The sequence below is a fragment of the Macrosteles quadrilineatus genome, unplaced genomic scaffold (assembly GCF_028750875.1).
Source record: "Macrosteles quadrilineatus isolate MER2022 unplaced genomic scaffold, UCM_ALF_1.0 Scaffold_9__3_contigs__length_116548681, whole genome shotgun sequence".
Lineage (NCBI taxonomy): Eukaryota > Metazoa > Arthropoda > Insecta > Hemiptera > Cicadellidae > Macrosteles > Macrosteles quadrilineatus.
This window is the reverse complement of record NW_026542602.1, coordinates 46,373,100-46,392,420: the sequence shown is the minus strand read 5'-3', so window position 1 is coordinate 46,392,420 and position 19,321 is coordinate 46,373,100. Positions and strand designations below refer to the sequence as shown.

Sequence of the window (19,321 nt, the reverse complement as noted above, 5' to 3'; positions counted from 1 at the left end):
CAAAAATATGAGTCAGAATTACACAATTGTGTTAAACGAGTAGAATCCTAAACTGGACCTTAGGATACAGTTTTCCAACAGTTAATACTCTTGAGTTCCCCAGACTGGGGAACTCATAATTTTTTACATATTTAGCATAATTTACGTTTATGCTAGGTTAAAATTCAACAAAACAGTTATTTGTTTCTGATTGTGTTATATTTTAGTTGTATTGCAACAGAGAGATATAATAATGAGGTAACATTCCACATAAACCATTTTGGTAAATTACAATAATATAAAAACTATGAACTAAAATTGTGGGGCTGGAGAAAACTCATCACTTAAATATAAAATAAGGTGAATAATACTTTTAAGGTAATTATAGAAATAATAGAAAATATTAAAATTATTAAAAATTAAAAATTTATAAATGACATAGACTGAAGAATCTCAAGTGTTTCCTAAAGTGTGATGTTTGAAAGCCGTATGTGCCAGGAGGTGTTCTTTTCTCTTGGCTTTATAAGGGCAAAGTCCGCACGCAAACTTCGGCTCTTGTCCACATTCTAGCCGACAGTGCCGCAACATGTTGCACCTAAGGGTGTAGGTACGACCGCAACGATCACATGCGAAACCTCCTGCAAACGACACATGAACATTGATGAATCAGAGCAAGTGACTTGCATGAACAATATTGTTCAATATGCATTGATGAGGTTTGTTACGTAACCTTTCGCAAGAGAGTGAAGTTGGATATTTCATTGCCCTAATCATATACATTCATCGTTTGTGAAATCATATACAATTATACAGAGTCATATTTTGTGTTGCAACTCCAACCAAGGCCCCTAGAAAAAAAGGCCATGCAGCACTGCAACACTATGTCACAGTGGTGGTTGTACAAAGTTGTCAGACGTAATAACGTTAGAATCTGACAAACAGCGAGCTATTTTACCTAAAACATATAGGATATGGCAGTGAATCTATCTACAAGTGTGACGTCATGGATCCTGCAGCATGGCCTTTTTCTAGTGGGGCTTTGCTCCAACTGATTCCTGGTTGACCCTTCAAATAACAAAGGAACATTAGGGGCTTAGATTGATCCGTATTGTGTCCTTAAAATAATGATGTTGTCTAACACAAGGTCGAAAGATATTATCAAACCCAGTGTTTGGATGTTTTCCCTTACACAAACCATAAAAAATACCAAAGGTGTTTAGAATACAATAAAAAAGTGGATGGCACAAATAAAAATCTAATCTACTAAAACATTATTACTTTATACAGTAAGACAAAGTCTTCATTGAAATCCGTGTACATTATCTATGTTATAGCTGTGCCATTCGATATACAATATATGTTCTCTAGCTTTCAAAAATGTGATAAATGATTGATCTTTACACTGCAAAAATTTACTGTTTGAAATTGAATATTTTCAGTTGGGGATAAGCAATGTAAAAACAAATTTTTAGAAGCATCTTCTATCGTTGGCTCGGTTAAATAAGTTACCACCTTCAGTTTAGGGATCTTTAAAAACTAACCATTGATAAAAAATCACAATGTGGGAAATGTATATTTCAAAATAAAATAAATTATCCACAAGTGTTGTAATTTTTGTTCAACTAGAAGATGTAACTTAAACTAAAAAAAAAAACAAAAAACTTACCGGTATTTTAGATTGTGTATTTAACTAGTTACACAGTATTACACCATATTGTGATGGTAAAAAATAAAAAAAACAGTTTTTTTTTTCATTTGAAGGTTTGCAGGACTCATACAAAACGCCACAGATTTAATTGACAGTCTTTTTTATCCAACAATAAGACAATATAACAAATACAGAGTGAACATGAATATATTAACAAATATCAAACACCTAACATAACCTTTTAAATACTCTAGTAAGAAGACATAAAAAGGGTTCAAAACCGCATTACAAATAAAGAAATTATTAAAACAATACCAACCAGTATTTGATACAGTTTACATATCACAGAAATAGTTATTTGATTCTTGAGATAAGTTAGTAAAATTAATGATTCTTTAAGTATGTACAAATATTTGGCTTGTGTATATAAATGTCAACAAAGCTTAAATTTGTAAAAACATAATTTATAAAATCTGATCTTTTATCTTACTTTTCAAAAGTATTCAAATAAATAATAAACAAACTATTTACAATTTTGAAGTTTGAAACCTCGTAAGTCCGTTGAATGGTGAACACAGAGATATTGCTTTATAGTAAATATTTTACTAACTAAATACACTAAGAATACATAATTCAATTTTTCTCATTGAACCATAACAATTTTTCTCATTGAACCATAACAATATTGTTTCGTTTATTTGATAAACATTAATATTTATTGTATATATTTTTTTTTTAATTAGTCACAATAATTCTAGCGTTTATGGTAAATGGAGTAAAAAAACGTATAGATTAAGGGTATATAAAACCATTATGAGCTATGAGGTTAAATATAAACAGTCAAAAGTTGAGTATACTGACTTCAGTATTTGTACATGAAAGACACCAAAATTTGTATTGTTACCACACTATTAAATGTGTTTTAAGTATATAAAGTAAACAAAGAAGTCATTCAATAGAGTATCTCCATTTGTATATCCCATTAAACTGTTTTAAGAGAAAATGTTATATATATTTTTTAGGTGAAATCTCTAATAAAAAGATTTAGCCAACCACAGACAATTTGTTTTGTTACGTTATACAAAGGCTATACTTACTTTAACTGAAAAAAATCTGAATTATAAATCTTTGCGTGTTCTTAGTTTAATTATGTGCCTTTTAGATTATTAATTTTATAAATGTGATGTTTTCTTTCTTATCACAGTTGGTAAGCCTGATTTCTTTCTTAACATCAGGTTTGTTTATCAAATGGTTTGCAGGTTTTTGTTGTGGGGTGATTTTGTCAAGGGCGGAATTCAGTTTAGTTATGTTTGGGCTATGCTCAAATCAGAACCATAAACCGTATAGAAACATTTTATGAGTTTGAAAATACTTGGAGGGTTCCTTGGAACCCTCCAAGTATTTTCAAACTCATAAAATGTTTCTATCAGTGCTTTACTGTGCTTTACTAAGAGGAAATTTTATTTGACCTCCACAGCTATGGTGTTTTGCCACTAAATATGGTTTTAGAATAAATAATTTTTTTATTTAGGTTTCTTTTATTTATCCTGGAAGCACTCCCCAGCTTTATCCAGACAAAAGTTGCTTTAAAAGCCTTTTTTTAGAATTATAAAGAACACTACGTAATTTATTCCTTGTTGGTACCACTGTTTCCTCCTGTTTACTTGCTATATTTGTTGATAAAATGTCTCTGCAGATGCTCCATGATGTCTTTCTTCCTGCAGTTGATATCACTGTTTCCTCCTGTTTACTTTCTATTTTTGTTGATAAAATGTCTCTGCAGATGAAAAATCTCTGAAAAATCCTGTCTCTGCAGATGTCTCCTGGCTCTGGAGCATCCATGATGTCTTTCTTCCTGCAGTTGGTATCACTGTTTCCTCCTGTTTACTTGCTATGTTTGTTGGTCAGAAGTCTCTACAAATGCTCATGATGTATTTCTCCCCACAGTTGGTACCACTGTTTCCTCCTGTTTACTTGCTATGTTTGTTGATCATATGTGTCTGCAAATGTTCCTTTCTCTTGGCTCGGTAGCTGCAGTGAGGACACAGGAACCGAGGAGGTTGTTGACACTCGTATCTCCGATGTCTGTGGAGATGAGTCTTGTAGCGGTAAGCTCTGCCACAAGTCTCACACGGAAACAACGACCCCATCCATGGATAAGCTGGAAAGAAACACTACTGTGAATTTTGGGTTTCACAAAAATATATGTTACTTAGAATATATTTTCTTTTGACTGCAGGCTCTATGAGTTAATTTTTGTTTTAAAATTAGTTTAAGAGTAAAAATATTGTTTTTTTATGTTAGTCGGAAAATCAACAATGAATAGTTAGTTTTTCTTATACTCACTTTAATTATTTGCTTAATTTTTTAGGATTGTACAACCCAAAGTAAACTAAAAATTGGTACTCACTGGTAAAAGTAGAATCCTAGTTGGTAATAAATGTTGGTTATTCCTGCTAGAAACAGTTTGTTAAGAGTGAGGTTCTAAGATTATAAACAAAATTTAATTACTGTGTTTCCTAAAAAATCAGCTTATACAATGATTTAGGATTATTAATATTATTTTTTCTGATATTCCAATAACAATTTAAATATCCCATCCTATAAGCAATGAAAATTAACTTAGGGATTTTCATGAAGGTATATCTCCTTACAAAGACATTTCTCTATACAAATATATATATATTTTTTACTAGCTTATCACAAAGCAAAATATACTTGGAAAAATGCTTAACACATAGTCATTGGCAATTTTTGAAATTCGAACTTGGACCTTGGACTTCTAGGACAGAGAACTTAAACTCTATAAAAACAATTAAGTAAAATAATTTAGATAATTTTATAAAAAAAAAAAAAAAAAATAAACGGAGGAAAGTTAAAAACCAAACTGAGAAAAACACAATGTTTATTGAATAAAGCACATTTTAGGATATAAGGATTATGAATATGCACTTAAGGTTGCAATGTACCCCAGTTAAGAAATTTAAAGACAATGTTTGTAAAGCTTAAGTTTAAAAATTGTACATTCAGGTTCAGTAATTAAGGTGAAAATTTGTAAAAGTGTAATTAATTGTCTGAGAGTATTTGTTTACTAATTTTGTACCCAAGTCTTAAAATACTCCAACAATCCATTAAAAATAAAAATCTAAAACAAAAAAAAACTCTTATAATTTTATTTTTAAGTGACACTGTAGTGTTATCAAATAATAAGATTTTATATGATGGATTGCAGCAAAGGTACATTGCATTTTCAAGGAAAATTATAAATGTGTATTAATTAAACACTAATAGCTAGGATAAGGCACACATTTAATAAAGGAATACATGATGAAGCTACATAAGCAAGATAATAAAGTCATTTGTCTAAACAGTGATAGACTTGTTGGTTTGTGAATTGGTGGTGGTTTTATACTAGAACAACAAAGATTTGTATCACAAAGTAAAAGCTAAAGTAAATATAGCTTTGGAATGTTTCAAAGTCTCTTTGTTCATTGACTACAAAATATATTTGGTAAAGCTACAAAATCAACTACTTAACCACCACTAAAACAACTTTCCCTCAACAAAAACTTCTCATACAAAACAATAAGGCTCAACACAAAAACTAGCCTATAACATAAGTGAAAAAAACATTTTAAACCCCAAATATCTATTTGGCGTTTTCACTTTTGTTAATAAAATAGCAAATAGAATGGAGTAAAATAAAGACAAAAGCATTTTAGCGTAACAAAATAATAAAATAAAATCTATGAAATTACATATTTATTTTTTGTTATCTTAGATTCAAAATTTTATTACCTTTGTTGTTGTTGACTTTAAAGAACAGGTAAGATGTTGTTTGGATGACACAACCACCTTACGTAATCAAGAGCAGGAAACAACAACAAAAGCAATTTAATTTAATTTTTTTTCTAGGGGTTACGACAATATCACTTAGATAAAATCCATTGGTGATTTGGCGGGGTTTGAACCCGGGACAACAGGAACCGGTCAGTAACCTCTTTTCTCCAATTAATATTTTTAAATTAAACATTTTTATCATATAAGACACAATGGTTATTGAGCTCAAAATCAGTATCTTGAAACTGCTAACAAAACTATGCTTAAGTACTATGCATTGAGTACAACATTAATAAGCACAATTAGTTGCACCCCTAAGTTACTTATGTATAAGGCAAGTCAAAATGGCAGTATTAATAAGGCAGTAAGTAGTGCTTTAATATTTAATGCAATACTCAAAGTTGTTTTAAAGCCTTCCTCACTTCATAAGCTGGCAGTGGTTGATATGAGAGGCTGAGAAACAACTGAGTTTTGAAATGCCCTAGCAATAAGTAACAATATGCTATACTTAACTAATATATACTATAAAGTGAATTAAACAATATGACTTAAACTCTTAAAGTTTTCGTCGTTTGGATAAGTATGTAATAATTTGTAAGTAACTAAAAGCAAACACTAATACTACTACTAAAAGCTAAACATAGTACAAGTATTATAACAAAAATCGGCCTAAAGAACTCTCCCAAACTCATAGATTTTATTAACCTAGATAACTTAATAATTATACATGTAATGTTTTGTGTTAAATTTTGTATTGTAGTTTTTTACCTTGAACTACTGATATTAGTAGCCTTGGTATATATTAACCAATTTTAATATGAGTTTACAATAAAAATAGCTTTCGTTCACATTAATATACTAATTAAAATGTGAAGCAACATTCTGTATATATAAGGATACTTATCATTTCGCTCTTACAGGTGTGCATTCTCTAAACCACCAAATTTAACTTATGGTGTTAAACAAGGTATTATTTTGGATACAACACTGTTTTTAAAAGTGTTATCCTTGGCTGTGTTAAAAGATTATTTATTAAGGAAATACCACTTTAAACTAAAGATTATAAGAAGAATCTGTGTGTGGTCACCAAGAATCAATTCAATTCAAGTTACTAAGATGATTATTAGAACCAAAAGTATGTATTGTGCAAACTTCTCTATTTCCACCCCACACTGTAACTAAAACATGTGATAGGAAATTAATCCATTTGTTTTGATTTTCTGTTTATATTTTGTTGTTATTTTGTCACCAACATGGGAACCCATAAGGCCCATGTTAATTTTTTTTAAATTTTAAATACATTTTTTGTGCTTATTTTTGAGCCTTTTTTAATTTATAAAGGGATTCTGCACATCTACAGGCAAATATCTTTCTAACAGTATGTAGATTTTCCCTGCCATGCACAGGAGCTGAAAAAAGGTTTTCAATAAACATGCTTGTCTATAAATATATAGAATTAGCCCCATGTTAAATCTCCATGAGAAAAGTTTAATTTCTATTTTAGACCAAATTAACTTAAATATTTTCAAAATACAAATAAAACCTGCACATAGGACCGATAACCTTTCTTTTGGTACAGCTCGTGTGTAATTCGGTCCAGTAGTATGGTCTGGCTAGCTGTCATAAGTTTTGCAAAAGTTTTTAATATACAAGATTGTTCCAGCCAGAGTTGGGAGAGCATTGGCCATTTTGAAAATAATACAAAGAACAAAGGACTATAGCATTTTGAACACTTTTAACAAAATATTATACTAATGTTTAATCTCTAAAACACTAAGTGCAATATTTGGTTTTACTCAAGGATGTATTTTGGGTTCGTTGCTGTTTTCAGAAATGTTGTTCGAGACAGTGTTGGGAAAGTTCATTCTTGTCGTAACTTGAGAAGTCACAGATTCCACATAGAATCAGTTGAGGAGCGGCAGTACACTCACGAGCGTGTCGATTGGCTGAGGTTTTGTGTTTGTAAACACGAAAGCAGTAGGGGCAGCAAAAGTTCTCTGAAAGCAGAACTTTCAAAAGTTTTTCAAAATTACATTCAACCAAATAACTTGAAACACAGGAGGATTGTGATGGATTAGTGTTGTCCAAAGAGTAAATAGAAGTGCCACAAGGTGCAGAAGAACATTGTTGCTTTAGAATTTGACTTATGGACAGACAAATTGGATATAGTTCAAACTATGTTATTTTGCTTTCTGGCACTTCTTATTTTTGGTGAAACAATCCTTTGGGGTCCAATACAATAATTAGAAAACTATTTCAAAAATTAGTTTTTCTCATTAATCTCAATCAATTTATCACTCAACTGAATCTTGATCAAATTTGAAAGTACTTAAAACAATAATGAGACTTTTTAAGTTCTGTACAATTTTTTTGGATATAAAGCCTAACACAAATCCCACATGCAAATTTCATACCCCCAAGCGTTTTACCCACACATAACCTTTTCATACAATTTATAATTTTCTAAAAAATGTATAGGATTTTCTCATAAAGTAGATTTCCCTTTTTACATCATCACATACAAGCTGTTTGCCTTACAAAACATGAACACACACAATAAGCCCACACATTTGGAAAAATGAGTACATTTTCAAGTAAATGATAGAAATGTGATATCATTGACTTTAGATAGTAAAATAGATGTTCCATGCATAGAGCCAAGATGAGCCAGTATTTACTCGGAGAGAAGGGTGTTAAATAAGTCTCTTACAGAATGTGGTAATTATTTTGTAGATTTTGATTTTTTTCATCCCATAGTACTGAGAGGGGAAACAGAGAGATGCTATGGTTTATATATTCCACTAATTCCTTGTAAATTTGGCATGGTTAAAAAGTTGCTTCGCTCAAAAACTGGCTACAACTTAGCATGGAATATATACTTCACAGGAGAAATATCTACAGTCAATGGTGCAATGAAAATTATGAAACAAAGTGAATAGACACAAATGAACATTTAATAAATGAAATAATTTTACACACAGATTAAGTTATAGATGATTTGTAGATTGAGAAAAGTTTGGGAAATATCTTTTATCCCCATTAAAAAAATACCATAAAAAAATATTTCTTATATTTTATTCCTTTTCCCACTCTTATCCTCAAAACCAGTAAGTCATCAGTGTCAGGCTTGCGGTTTTCAAGTGACACGCAATAGGGCCAGGAGATAATTGCGCTCTTCCTTTTTCCTTGGGAGGGAATCTTTCCCTTCCTTGCGTTTCCAGCAAACCTAAAACCCCTTGTGCCCCCGGGCTCCAGCCCAGCGAGCCCATTTACTTAATCAGTCCTGATCTGTGTGTAATCAAAAAGATTATGGCAAAACAGTAGGGAAAGAAAAATTCACAATGTTACTGTATTTAAAAGCTGTGTTGTATTTATTACAAATACAGTACATTATTTTAAACAGACTCAAGTACACATTTTAAATTTGCTGCTGGCAAGTAAAATAAAATTATAATTGAAATTAAAGGAAGAATAACACTTCAAACCTTAAAAATAAACCTAAATACACTTTACTCTAAATGTTATAACATAAAAATTGTTTACTGAATAAAAAAAAATATTACACTTGTACAATATACTAACTGGAAGATAATGATAACATTGGTAAAAATAAGTACAGTATAAATAAAATTTACTTAACAAAAATCATAAAAATAAGTATTTACACTGAGTGGGATCAAATATATTTGTTAAGAACTATAAATTGGTTGTACGTGGTTAGTAGAAATATCAAAATTCAAGTCCAGTGATCTGTCAAAAAGCGTTATGAAGTAAATTATGTCAAAACAAAATCATTTCATATTTTTGTATTTTTGCCTACGGAAAAAATGGAACGTTTAACAAAGCATGAACATGTTTTTATATATTCAGCGCTAAAAATACATTAGGCCTAAAGCTTAAAATTTTGTATCATTTCAACATAAAAATCCCAATCAGATTAATCTAAAATTGTTAAGGCACTTTGCACAAGTAAACTACTAAACAAAAATACTGTAACTCCTAATAAGAAACATAAAAAAATAATAGTAAGATATTTTTTAGCTTTTATTATAGTACTATTCGTTTGGTGGTATAGTTTGAAATAACTTAACAAGATGTTTTATAATTTAAAACGTCAACTCACATAAAAAATTATTCAATCACAGGCATATTAGTAGTTGTAAATTGGGATTTCTGCTACAAAACACTTAAACTATATTTAGATATTTGATTTGTAGCAGATACCTCACTTTAATACTTATAAAAATATTCAATGATCTTCAAACCGAAGACTTCACCATTTCCGAGTGTTTGCAGACTATATGAGCTCGTAAACTGCTGCGATACTTCGCCTTGTAGGAACAAAAGTCGCAAGCGAACTTGGGCTCTTTAAGACACTCTTGTCGCTTGTGACGCAGCAGGTTGTCCCGATACTTGTAACTTCGGCCGCAAACATCACACACATGTGGGTGTAACTGGCGTCTATCATGCAGCCACGGGATGTCTGCGCCTGGACGGTAAATCACAATTAGTTTGTGTTTCAGACAAGGACCGGAGTGTTAAGAGGTTTAGTGTAGCTGAAATTTTGCCTGTTTAAATTTAACTGAAAAATGTATACATTGTTGAATTCAGGAGAAAAAATCTTTCTCACTACTAAACCCAAAACCTTGAAAATACAAAAACAAACAAGTCCCCTTGTTGGAGCAACGCTGCACACTTACAGGACTTCTAGTTGTGTTATTGAAATAGTCATTGTTTGTATTAAGTAGAGAGCTAGTATCATGTCTTATTTATTCTCTAATAAGCTTAACACAACAATAGCTATTTTATTATAGAGAAACTCATTTTTGAAAAATATAATTATATTAAAAAGTTTATTTATCTGTTAATATTAACTTCTAACTAGTTATAGTGCTCGCCTAGTAATCAAAAGGTTACCGGTTCGATCCTGAGAAAAGTTAGTAGCTTATTGATGGTTCGAACATTGGGCTTTTTACTAATGGTCCTAGCTAATGAAACAGCTGATTATAGTCAGTAACAAAGCTATTGTCGGGACCACGTAAGTTTGCAGTTGGTGACAGCCAATAAAAAGACAAGGCTAGTGTGACGTTGCCACATCGCCTGTTGACAACACAAATTAAAATATACTAAGCATTTTCAAATCAGCTGGTATTATTAGATTTGGCAACACCGCACGGTTCTCATTGGTCCATTCAAAACCATATGGTAAATAGGCTCCTCCCTCAACTGCAAACTTAAGTGGTCTCGACAATACACAAGGCTACTACACTGTGGGGCACCTAGGTGGCCACCATCTCAACTGGTAATAAGTAATAATAATAATATTAAATAATAAATAAATGTTATTAGTTGGACTTATTTTTATATTTATTACTAGCAGTTACCAGGCGCGCCTTACTGCGTTAACAACTATTATTTTAAATGGTGATTTATTCTTTACGATAATTAATAAAAATGTATCCAAAAAACAAAAATATAATATTTATTTTACTTAATTGCTAGTGGATAAACAATGTTTTTTGTTTTTCCATTAGGTGTATAATATAATTGAAGCAGCAATGTCCAAATAAATCTTTATTAGCCAAAAAACAAGGATTTTTTATATTTGTTATAGGATAAACCAACAGCATTTTAAATTTCAAAAGCGGAAATTATCCTTGTAAAACTCAAAACCAATTAAGTCAATCAGTTAAACCATTATACTAAATAGTTTTTCTTCCAACATAAGAAAAAATTCTTCGCCTTGACCGTCTCCTCACAGTTATGTTTTTTAACGCTTCGCACATTTTTCTTTGGTGCTGCTTGAGACGGACTTGATTGAAGAATAGCAAGTTACAACTCAGACACTGATATCTTTTTTTCCCACCACTCCATAGGATGGTGAACTGACCTGAAAACTTTCAATCATAACTATTTCAATTTAAGGACATGGTTCATGGTAAATGTGTAATAATTATTAACATTACAATCTATAGAAATACTAGAGTACACATTTTTACCAAAAACGGTTAAGGACAATAGCATTAGCACATTGATAAATATGATTTTTTCAATTCTCATCGCACTTATGCACAAACCAAATACAATTTCACTACCCTTTCAGACTTTTGGTTGCTAAGAATATTATTTATAGAGGTGCCTAAGAAATGTGATACTGCAGACATTATTTGATACCTTAGAAGAGATGTTTTATTTTAGTAAGAAAATGTATTTAAATGCTCATCAACTTAGCCCTTCGGTTCAGGGAGTCATTTTATTTTATTAATAAAGAAATTATGAGTTTGAAATTTTCAGTTACAGTTCACATTTTGACTGTAGGGATAAAAAAAATTAAAAACTCATAAATTCATAAATATTTTTTATTTTTTTGTATTTTCACACACTCTATTCTTGTAAAAAAAACAAACAACAATCATACAAAATTGATAAAAATGCAACTAAAACATTATTTTATAGTTCAACACTAATATGAAATAATGAACACATCACTTATTAGACTTATTAGACCTTATTATACTCAGAAAGCACAATAATACTTAAATATTAAACAAGTTAAAAATTTAACAATTAAATAAATAAAATATGCTTTAATTGAAAGCTTACAAAAAAATTAAGATATTGTATAAGAACTGTAAAAATGCCTATTTGACCAGAAATTGTTTACCAAGTTATGGATGTTTATTGCACAGTAAGCCTTCATGTTTTTGGACATCACAAACTCAAAAATGATGTCCTTCCCTGATGATGAGACGTTTCACAATTGAGACCAAGTATGTCCAGGATGTTTCAAGACAATGTGCCTCTTAAGATTGCCTTTCTGTGATGCTTTATAGTTGCAGATATTGCAAGAAAATCTCCTTTGACCATCACACTCCAGTTTTTGATGCTTATGTAGACTCGACTTGAGAAGATATTCTCTGTCACAGTTGGCACACCTGAATCTCTCGCTGCCGTCCGGTTGAGCCACAAAAATCACCGAATCTCCTGCGACGCAAAGGCGTAAATATTGAAAAAAGTGAGAATACCACAAGAATAATTTACAAAAACTATAGCTTTCTTTTTAAATTTAGTTAATAAATTATAAAGAATAATAAATTGGTTTTAGAATGCATTTATGTAAGATAGCGTTTACAATGTCTTGCAAGTTTTTTTCTGAGAGAATTATATTGAAAGTAAAGTTTGATTAAGACTAAATTATTGGATACCACCTATAAGCTGTGACACTCACATTTGAAATTATACTTGCAAGGTTTAAATTGCTACACATTTGTAGAACAGTTTGTTCCTTTTATAACAGAGAAAGAAGGCAAGTCTTCAACTTTATTTATATTAGAAGTAGCTAAAATGAGGATACTAAGATAAGATTCCGACTTTGGTGACATTTGTTTTATAATAAGCTTGTTTCTTAGATTCTTTTATTGGATTAGTTAAACAGTTATATTTTCTGTATAAAGGCCGAAGTAATTTTTTTTGTTTCGTCTTTTTGTTGTTGTTTGTAGGTGATTGTAGGTAACCTTGTTCAAATAAATACAATCAATTAGGGGATCAATTATTTCAAGCAGTAATTAAATGTTTGAGAGAGCACATTCAGTAAATTTAGTAGTTCAAATTATATATTGTACCGGTACGTAAAGAAAATGTATTTTTTAAGTATGGTATGTAAGAAATGTGATCACTATAACTAAACACTGTAACAGTTTGCAGTTAATATCCTGTCACTTTACAAAAATAATACCCTCTTAAAAACGGTATTCAGAAATAAATTAAAAAAACAAATGCTTAACTTTAAAAGATAAAATTGTCAATTGTAGGTTAGAATTGGACAGTAATACCAGATTCAAAAAGTGAATAAATTTAATACATTGCAAGATCATGAAGATTTTAAACAAATTATTATTTAAAAACTAAGTGAACATTAGACTTTTGTGTTTTATAACCACATGACTCTTGAGAGTTCCCTTTTGCGACGCTTTATAAGGACAATGTGGACAGGAGAATGGTCTTTTGTTTCCGCATTCGAACCTCATGTGCTTATAGAGATTACGTTTATGTCTGTAGGTCTTCTGACACATTAAACAATTAAACTGGGCCTGCTCTTCAGTTTCATCGGGGAACACTGGAATTAAACATTGCATTAGGACAATTGTTGTATTGTTTGTTAAGAACAGAAGAGTTTTGGAGGGAAATTAGGAGGATGATGAAGAATGTAGAGGAGTCATTTAAGTCATAACTCCTGCTAAGATTTAATTGTGGTACCTTCATATTTACAAATCAAACACATGGTACAGTCATAGTAAGATAGAGATTATCCCTATTGGTATTGCAAAAATTGCTACCAATTTGTAGCAACCCCCCTGGCACAGTATAGCTTTCTTTCACCAAAATGTAAATTATAGTTTGAATTTGATTTAAAATAAGTGTCTTTTCTGACTTGTAATAAAAAGGTTCTGATTAATTATAAATAACTTCTTGATTAATTATAATGTGTGAATAGTGAGAAATGTAATACTTTGATTCAACAATGGAAAATACAATAAATTTAAATCTTTACTCTTTAAACGTACATATTTGTTAGTGATTTCATGAACACAAGCCCATGAATGAAACTTCCATGGCAAATAACCAAGATTAAGTAAATCTTTTGTGAAATTATATTGATTAAAGACATCTCTCATCTTGTAAAGTAGAGAAATCAAGGGCAAATAAGACCAAACATATAACCATTGCATATCTATTTTCAATCTACATCACCGTTATAAGCGTCATTGTTGTGTTTGGCAAGAGCAGTCCTTACGACTTTCTCCGAAATGTTTAGAGTATTGATAAACATATTTTGACACACATTTATCTGTTCCCCGTCTTTGGGCAGGTAGTAGTAGTTGGTTTGGCGTTGGAAAGGGTTCTGCCGTTTTGAAGTGGTCTGACGGATATGTTGAACAATGAAGGATCTTTGACGGTCTTTGTCGGCCAATCCGTGGAAGATTAGGCAGATTTGTAGTCTTTCTTCGTCACTTATCCGACTACACTGACGTGATAATTTGTTGCAGTTTGTACCACAATTTCTCTGTGGGAAGAAGGTTTCCCGTGCTGGTATAGTTCTCTTTGGTACGGTGTCAAACAGAACTGAAAAGAAAGAGTTAGGTAAAAGATACAATAAGATCTGTAAAGTAATAAGAAAATCAAATGCATCTTTGCTGCGATGCTTTGATTTTCAGTTTATAGAAGAAACCTGTTAAGGTATGTTCTAACAGTACCTCTTCAACTGTCTAAACAACTGTTACACTACACAAGGACAAGAAACCTATCATTTTACTATTTAAAGCTACATGATAAGGGTAAAAATCGCTAAAGACTGTGCAAACAAAGCGAAGTTTTACATAATATCTGTGTAATTTTATAAAGAAATCAACATGTGTTTTGAGTTTAAAATTATAATACTTACAATATAATCTGTGTGGGTTCATTTCAGTTGATTGAATGCAAATTGTTCAACATTTTACGAGTACAGCTATTTTGAAATAAAAGACAATATCAAATTTGAATAAGGAGAACCTTTACAGTATTTGCGTAGCCTTAGCTAACAAGGCTGTACTTAAGTAACACATTTCATTGAAATGATAACAATATAGGTGATACAACCTAGAAAGTATTAAACAACTGCAGCAATAAAAATTATATGAATACAGATTATTTTATTTTTTAAAGCAAAATCTGCAAGAAAGAGCAAATGTGATCTATGATTGATCATTTTCTTAACATTAACCTGGGGATTCTTACCTTGATTATAAGTGGAGTACTCATTATAATGTGATGCATAAAATATTGTCGAAGTTTGATTTTATGGTTGGCTAAAATCAATACTTTTGCACTCATAATACGGTAATAGTAAAATAATTTACCAACGGTTCTTAAATGTTAGTAAAAGGACTAACATTCCAACATAGCAGCATACAATGATTCTTAAAACAATGGTATTCATTGTTTAAAGCTGAAAAGTATATTGTAGTAGGTATGTATAAATTAACCATTTGACTTGGAAAATATAAACAAAATGATCATCTTGATAATAGTGGATCTCTATATTACTAAACAAGATATTTACTTGTTCCAATATCTCAATAGAGATAAATAAAGCTAATGAAGATAGTGTTTTCATAGCAGTATATAAATAAAAATGATAGAAAATGTGTTAGTTGTGTACGGTACCATAGATAAAACACTCCCTTAGTAGATTTCTCATCCTTATGGAACAGCTGAAGACAATTTTATTGTTAGTCGTGTTTTGTTTACAATTTGTTTCCCATTATTGCAGCCATTTAAAACCTCATTTAACCAAATAATACGATCTAATCATAAACAATAACTTGTCCCCTAGTTATATAACCAAACAGTAAAGCACAAATCAAGAAATTAACTCTAAAATAATAGAAACAAAGTTTCGTCGACACTAGCGCCCATGTGTCACGTACATGAACTAGACACGAAAAACGTGCTTCAAAATTTACAATGGGATGAGAAGTTTACTTGTGTTGGTTAGTCTATGACGGTACTAAAAATTCTTTTATCGTGGTTAAAATCAAATCAAAAACAAATAAAATAATCCTACCAGCAACTAAACTCATTTTGTGTTTTGCATTTATAAATAAAAGTGGCAACGTTTAAGTCTCTAGGAAAACAAGATTTTTAGATCTGTCTCAGAAACATTGACAGTAAATTTAACTATTTGTTTTATCTTTCTTATAAACATACTTGCCAGTACCATAAATTTTCAAGTAGTAAAAGTCTAGATAGGTATTTGTTAATTTTTTATACAGTATAGATTTAAGTGCCTAAAACCTGCTAAGAATTCGAGGAAATTATGATCGATACTGACACCTATTATCAAAAGAAAGATACGGAATTGAAAAATATGAAATTAATTAGATAATTACAGTTTGATACTTAGCTGGTGTTGTATGGATTTACTGGGTTAGTTAACTCCATAATAAAATAATGGCATTAATTTTACATACAATATCTACATTACGTTAGGTTAGGTTGGGTTTGTATACGGCCAAAAAAATATTTCAGAAACGTTGAAATACATGGTTAGATTATACAAATAATAATAATTTCCAATGACATATAGCCTAAAACATAACATGAATGTATGAAGCGAAGTATGGTTTTTAGCTGTTTTTGATTGAGTAACACCTTTGGCTACTAGAAGTACACCCCCACTTCCATAACAAAGCCTTAAATAGTTTTAGGATAAAAATTGAATTAGTTGAATTACACTTAGGCCTACTACTAATATAGTGCAATGAAGTAATTTACTGTCTTCTAGTGAACAGGAAACCATCGAAGTAAAATAAAATACAACTGTTGTATGTTTACTTCGATGCAGGAAACACACTATAAAAATACCATCTTTTATTGTCTTAGGACGTTAGGTATTGTTTTTCACATTACTTCAGACTAGATCTAGGGGTTGGAGCATTATCACTTAAGTCCACTGGTGATTTGGTGGGATGTGAACCCAGGACCTCAGGGACCGAAATCCCGCTCTGTACCACTAAACAAGTTTGCTCCTCAAAATAAATTGAAAAGGCATCTTACAGTAATCTGTAGCATCTAACTTAAATGTCAGTTCAAATACCATAGAACTAAAAACTGAATAAGAAATTGCATTTTAAAACAACAACTCACACTGTGAAAGATATTCTATTTGAGTAAAAGATTTGCTACAACTCGCCCATATACTATACTCCGTTCAAATAGCCGTGGTACCTGAGGGATTAGGAGGCCCCAAGGGTTTCCATGTGGTCTCCTAATCCATCAGGTGCCACGGCTGTTTGAACGGAGTATAGTAGATAGGACATACTTCAGTATTCAAACGTCAAAACGTATACTCACATAGGTGGTTGTAAGTATAAGTTTGGTTATTCCCGATAACCAATCTATCTTTAATAAGTTACTCAAATGCTTCAAAATTTACCACAGCAACTAAAGGTCTGGTGTAAACTCCTATATTCCTAAGGGGAACTTCTACATTCTAAAGGGAAAAGGAATAGTGAAACCTTAATCGATAATTAAAATCCATATTCACATCACTTAATAGTACTCATACTTACATAAATTCCCAACGTGATACCGGTAGTAGCTGTACTTAATGTCAACTCAGTTCACTGAATATTTTGAAACTACATTAGTCAATTTTTACAAAAACATTTTTGAAGTAAAGAAGTGAAAATATTGTGCACAAATAATAAGTGAGAACAAAAACACAATACCGTTCTTCTGTCACCACCGACCTCATATACAGATACTTCTCGTGATACCAATCATGAGCTTGTCGAACTTTATAATACATTTGCTTGCACTTCTCCCAAGCTAAATCCTGCAGCTCGTCATCTGTTGGGAAACTGAACATTTTGTAAATAAAGCAACACACAACTAAACAAACTCCAAGACTTGAGATAACAAAACTGTAGAAAATGCATGAATAATAACCTATCTTTAACTCTAAACATTATCAAATTGATTTATGTTTACCATCTGATTAAATCGACAGCTGTTATGGATATTACTCAATCATTTTAGTAAGGGGAATTAGAAAACGGTTTTAAATAAACTTAATTGTTCATTATAATAATATTGAATCAGAAATAGGGGAATTAAAATTTAATTATACAAAAATATACCCTGGAAAATAAAAAGACACTGTTCTAGGAAATTAACATAAAAATTACCTATACATATTGCAAATTTATAATTATCATTATTAAACGTTTGTATTTATAAGGAAAACAAAACAGATATTCTGGAGTAGAAAATTATGTTTTGGCTCAATTAACTGAAATGTTTTTATTCTAAATTGGATTTTACTAAAACATGGGAATGAAATGTGTTGAACAGTAGTGTATGAATAGTCAAAAGTTGTAAATAATAGTTCTCTTTGTAAGTTAAAGATGGACCAAATCATCTAATCTGAAACTGTGCTACAAATTAGTCATTTCCCAATCAAGAATAAGCTAATCTAAATAACATCATCACCTTTCTTTTTATGAAGGAAAGAAAAAAGTACTGCATTCAAACTGAATAAAGATATTTAATAAAAATATATTGTCTACAATTGTAGCTTATCTGGTGAGGTTATTTTTTCTCGTGTTTTATGTACATATGCGTCTTCAAATTGCCCTTCTGTTTAGATTTATAAGGGCAAATCGGACAGCAAAACTGCGGCTCTTTACCACATTCGTATCTCATGTGCTTCAGGAGATTCTTCCTGTAGCGGTAAGTCTGTCCGCAGTCGGCACACTTGAACCATTCAGGGACAAATCCTATGAAAGATTATGTGTTGTTCAGACAAATTCATAAAAGAATCCTCTTAGGAACAAGAATATAAGGTAGAGACGGTATTAGATAATCAGGGGGCAAGATTTGTTGCATTTAGGACTTGATTACTCAACGTTTGTTTAGAAATTCATTTACTCAATATCGATTGTGGTATGATATTTTAAGAACTATTGGCTTTTGGATCAATTATAGCTGAATTTGCTGTTTCCCAAAGATTCTTTAGTTGATTTTTAAATTCCTAATTTACAAAGTGCTCATAAAAATTGTACACTTACTATATTAATTTTATTTCACAATATTTTTCTAAAATTAAACATCTTGAATCGTAAGACGGGAAACTTTTATAGCCTAACTGGAATGTTCCAGAAATAGATTAGTAAAAAAAAAACAAAAAATCAAAAGGAGGAAATTTGTAGTAATCTAATTCTTTGAACTTGAATAGTAAAATGACAGATTTTAGGTGCAATTCACAAAGAGTTCACACACTGTCAATTCCAAACCTGAGCCAGCCACCGT

At 31.0% G+C, this 19,321-nt stretch overlaps 2 protein-coding genes across 2 annotated transcripts; both read right to left on the bottom strand.

Moving 5' to 3' along the window:
• Positions 1-432: 432 nt before the first annotated feature.
• LOC129003403 (zinc finger protein 775-like) lies at positions 433-3,777 on the bottom strand. The gene is made up of 3 exons (XM_054431694.1): positions 3,602-3,777; positions 3,292-3,482; positions 433-617 (listed from the first exon to the last, which is right to left on the bottom strand). Exons 1-3 carry the CDS (start codon positions 3,775-3,777, stop codon positions 433-435), a joined length of 552 nt encoding a protein of 183 aa, XP_054287669.1.
• Positions 3,778-9,615: 5,838 nt separating this feature from the next.
• LOC129003401 (zinc finger protein 782-like) lies at positions 9,616-17,929 on the bottom strand. Its single transcript, XM_054431693.1, has 4 exons — positions 17,581-17,929; positions 13,373-13,583; positions 11,191-11,279; positions 9,616-9,956 (listed from the first exon to the last, which is right to left on the bottom strand). The coding sequence occupies exons 2-4, from the start codon at positions 13,537-13,539 to the stop codon at positions 9,727-9,729; spliced, it is 486 nt and encodes a 161-aa protein (XP_054287668.1). The 5' UTR covers positions 13,540-13,583; positions 17,581-17,929; the 3' UTR covers positions 9,616-9,726.
• Between the last annotated feature and the right edge of the window lie 1,392 nt (positions 17,930-19,321).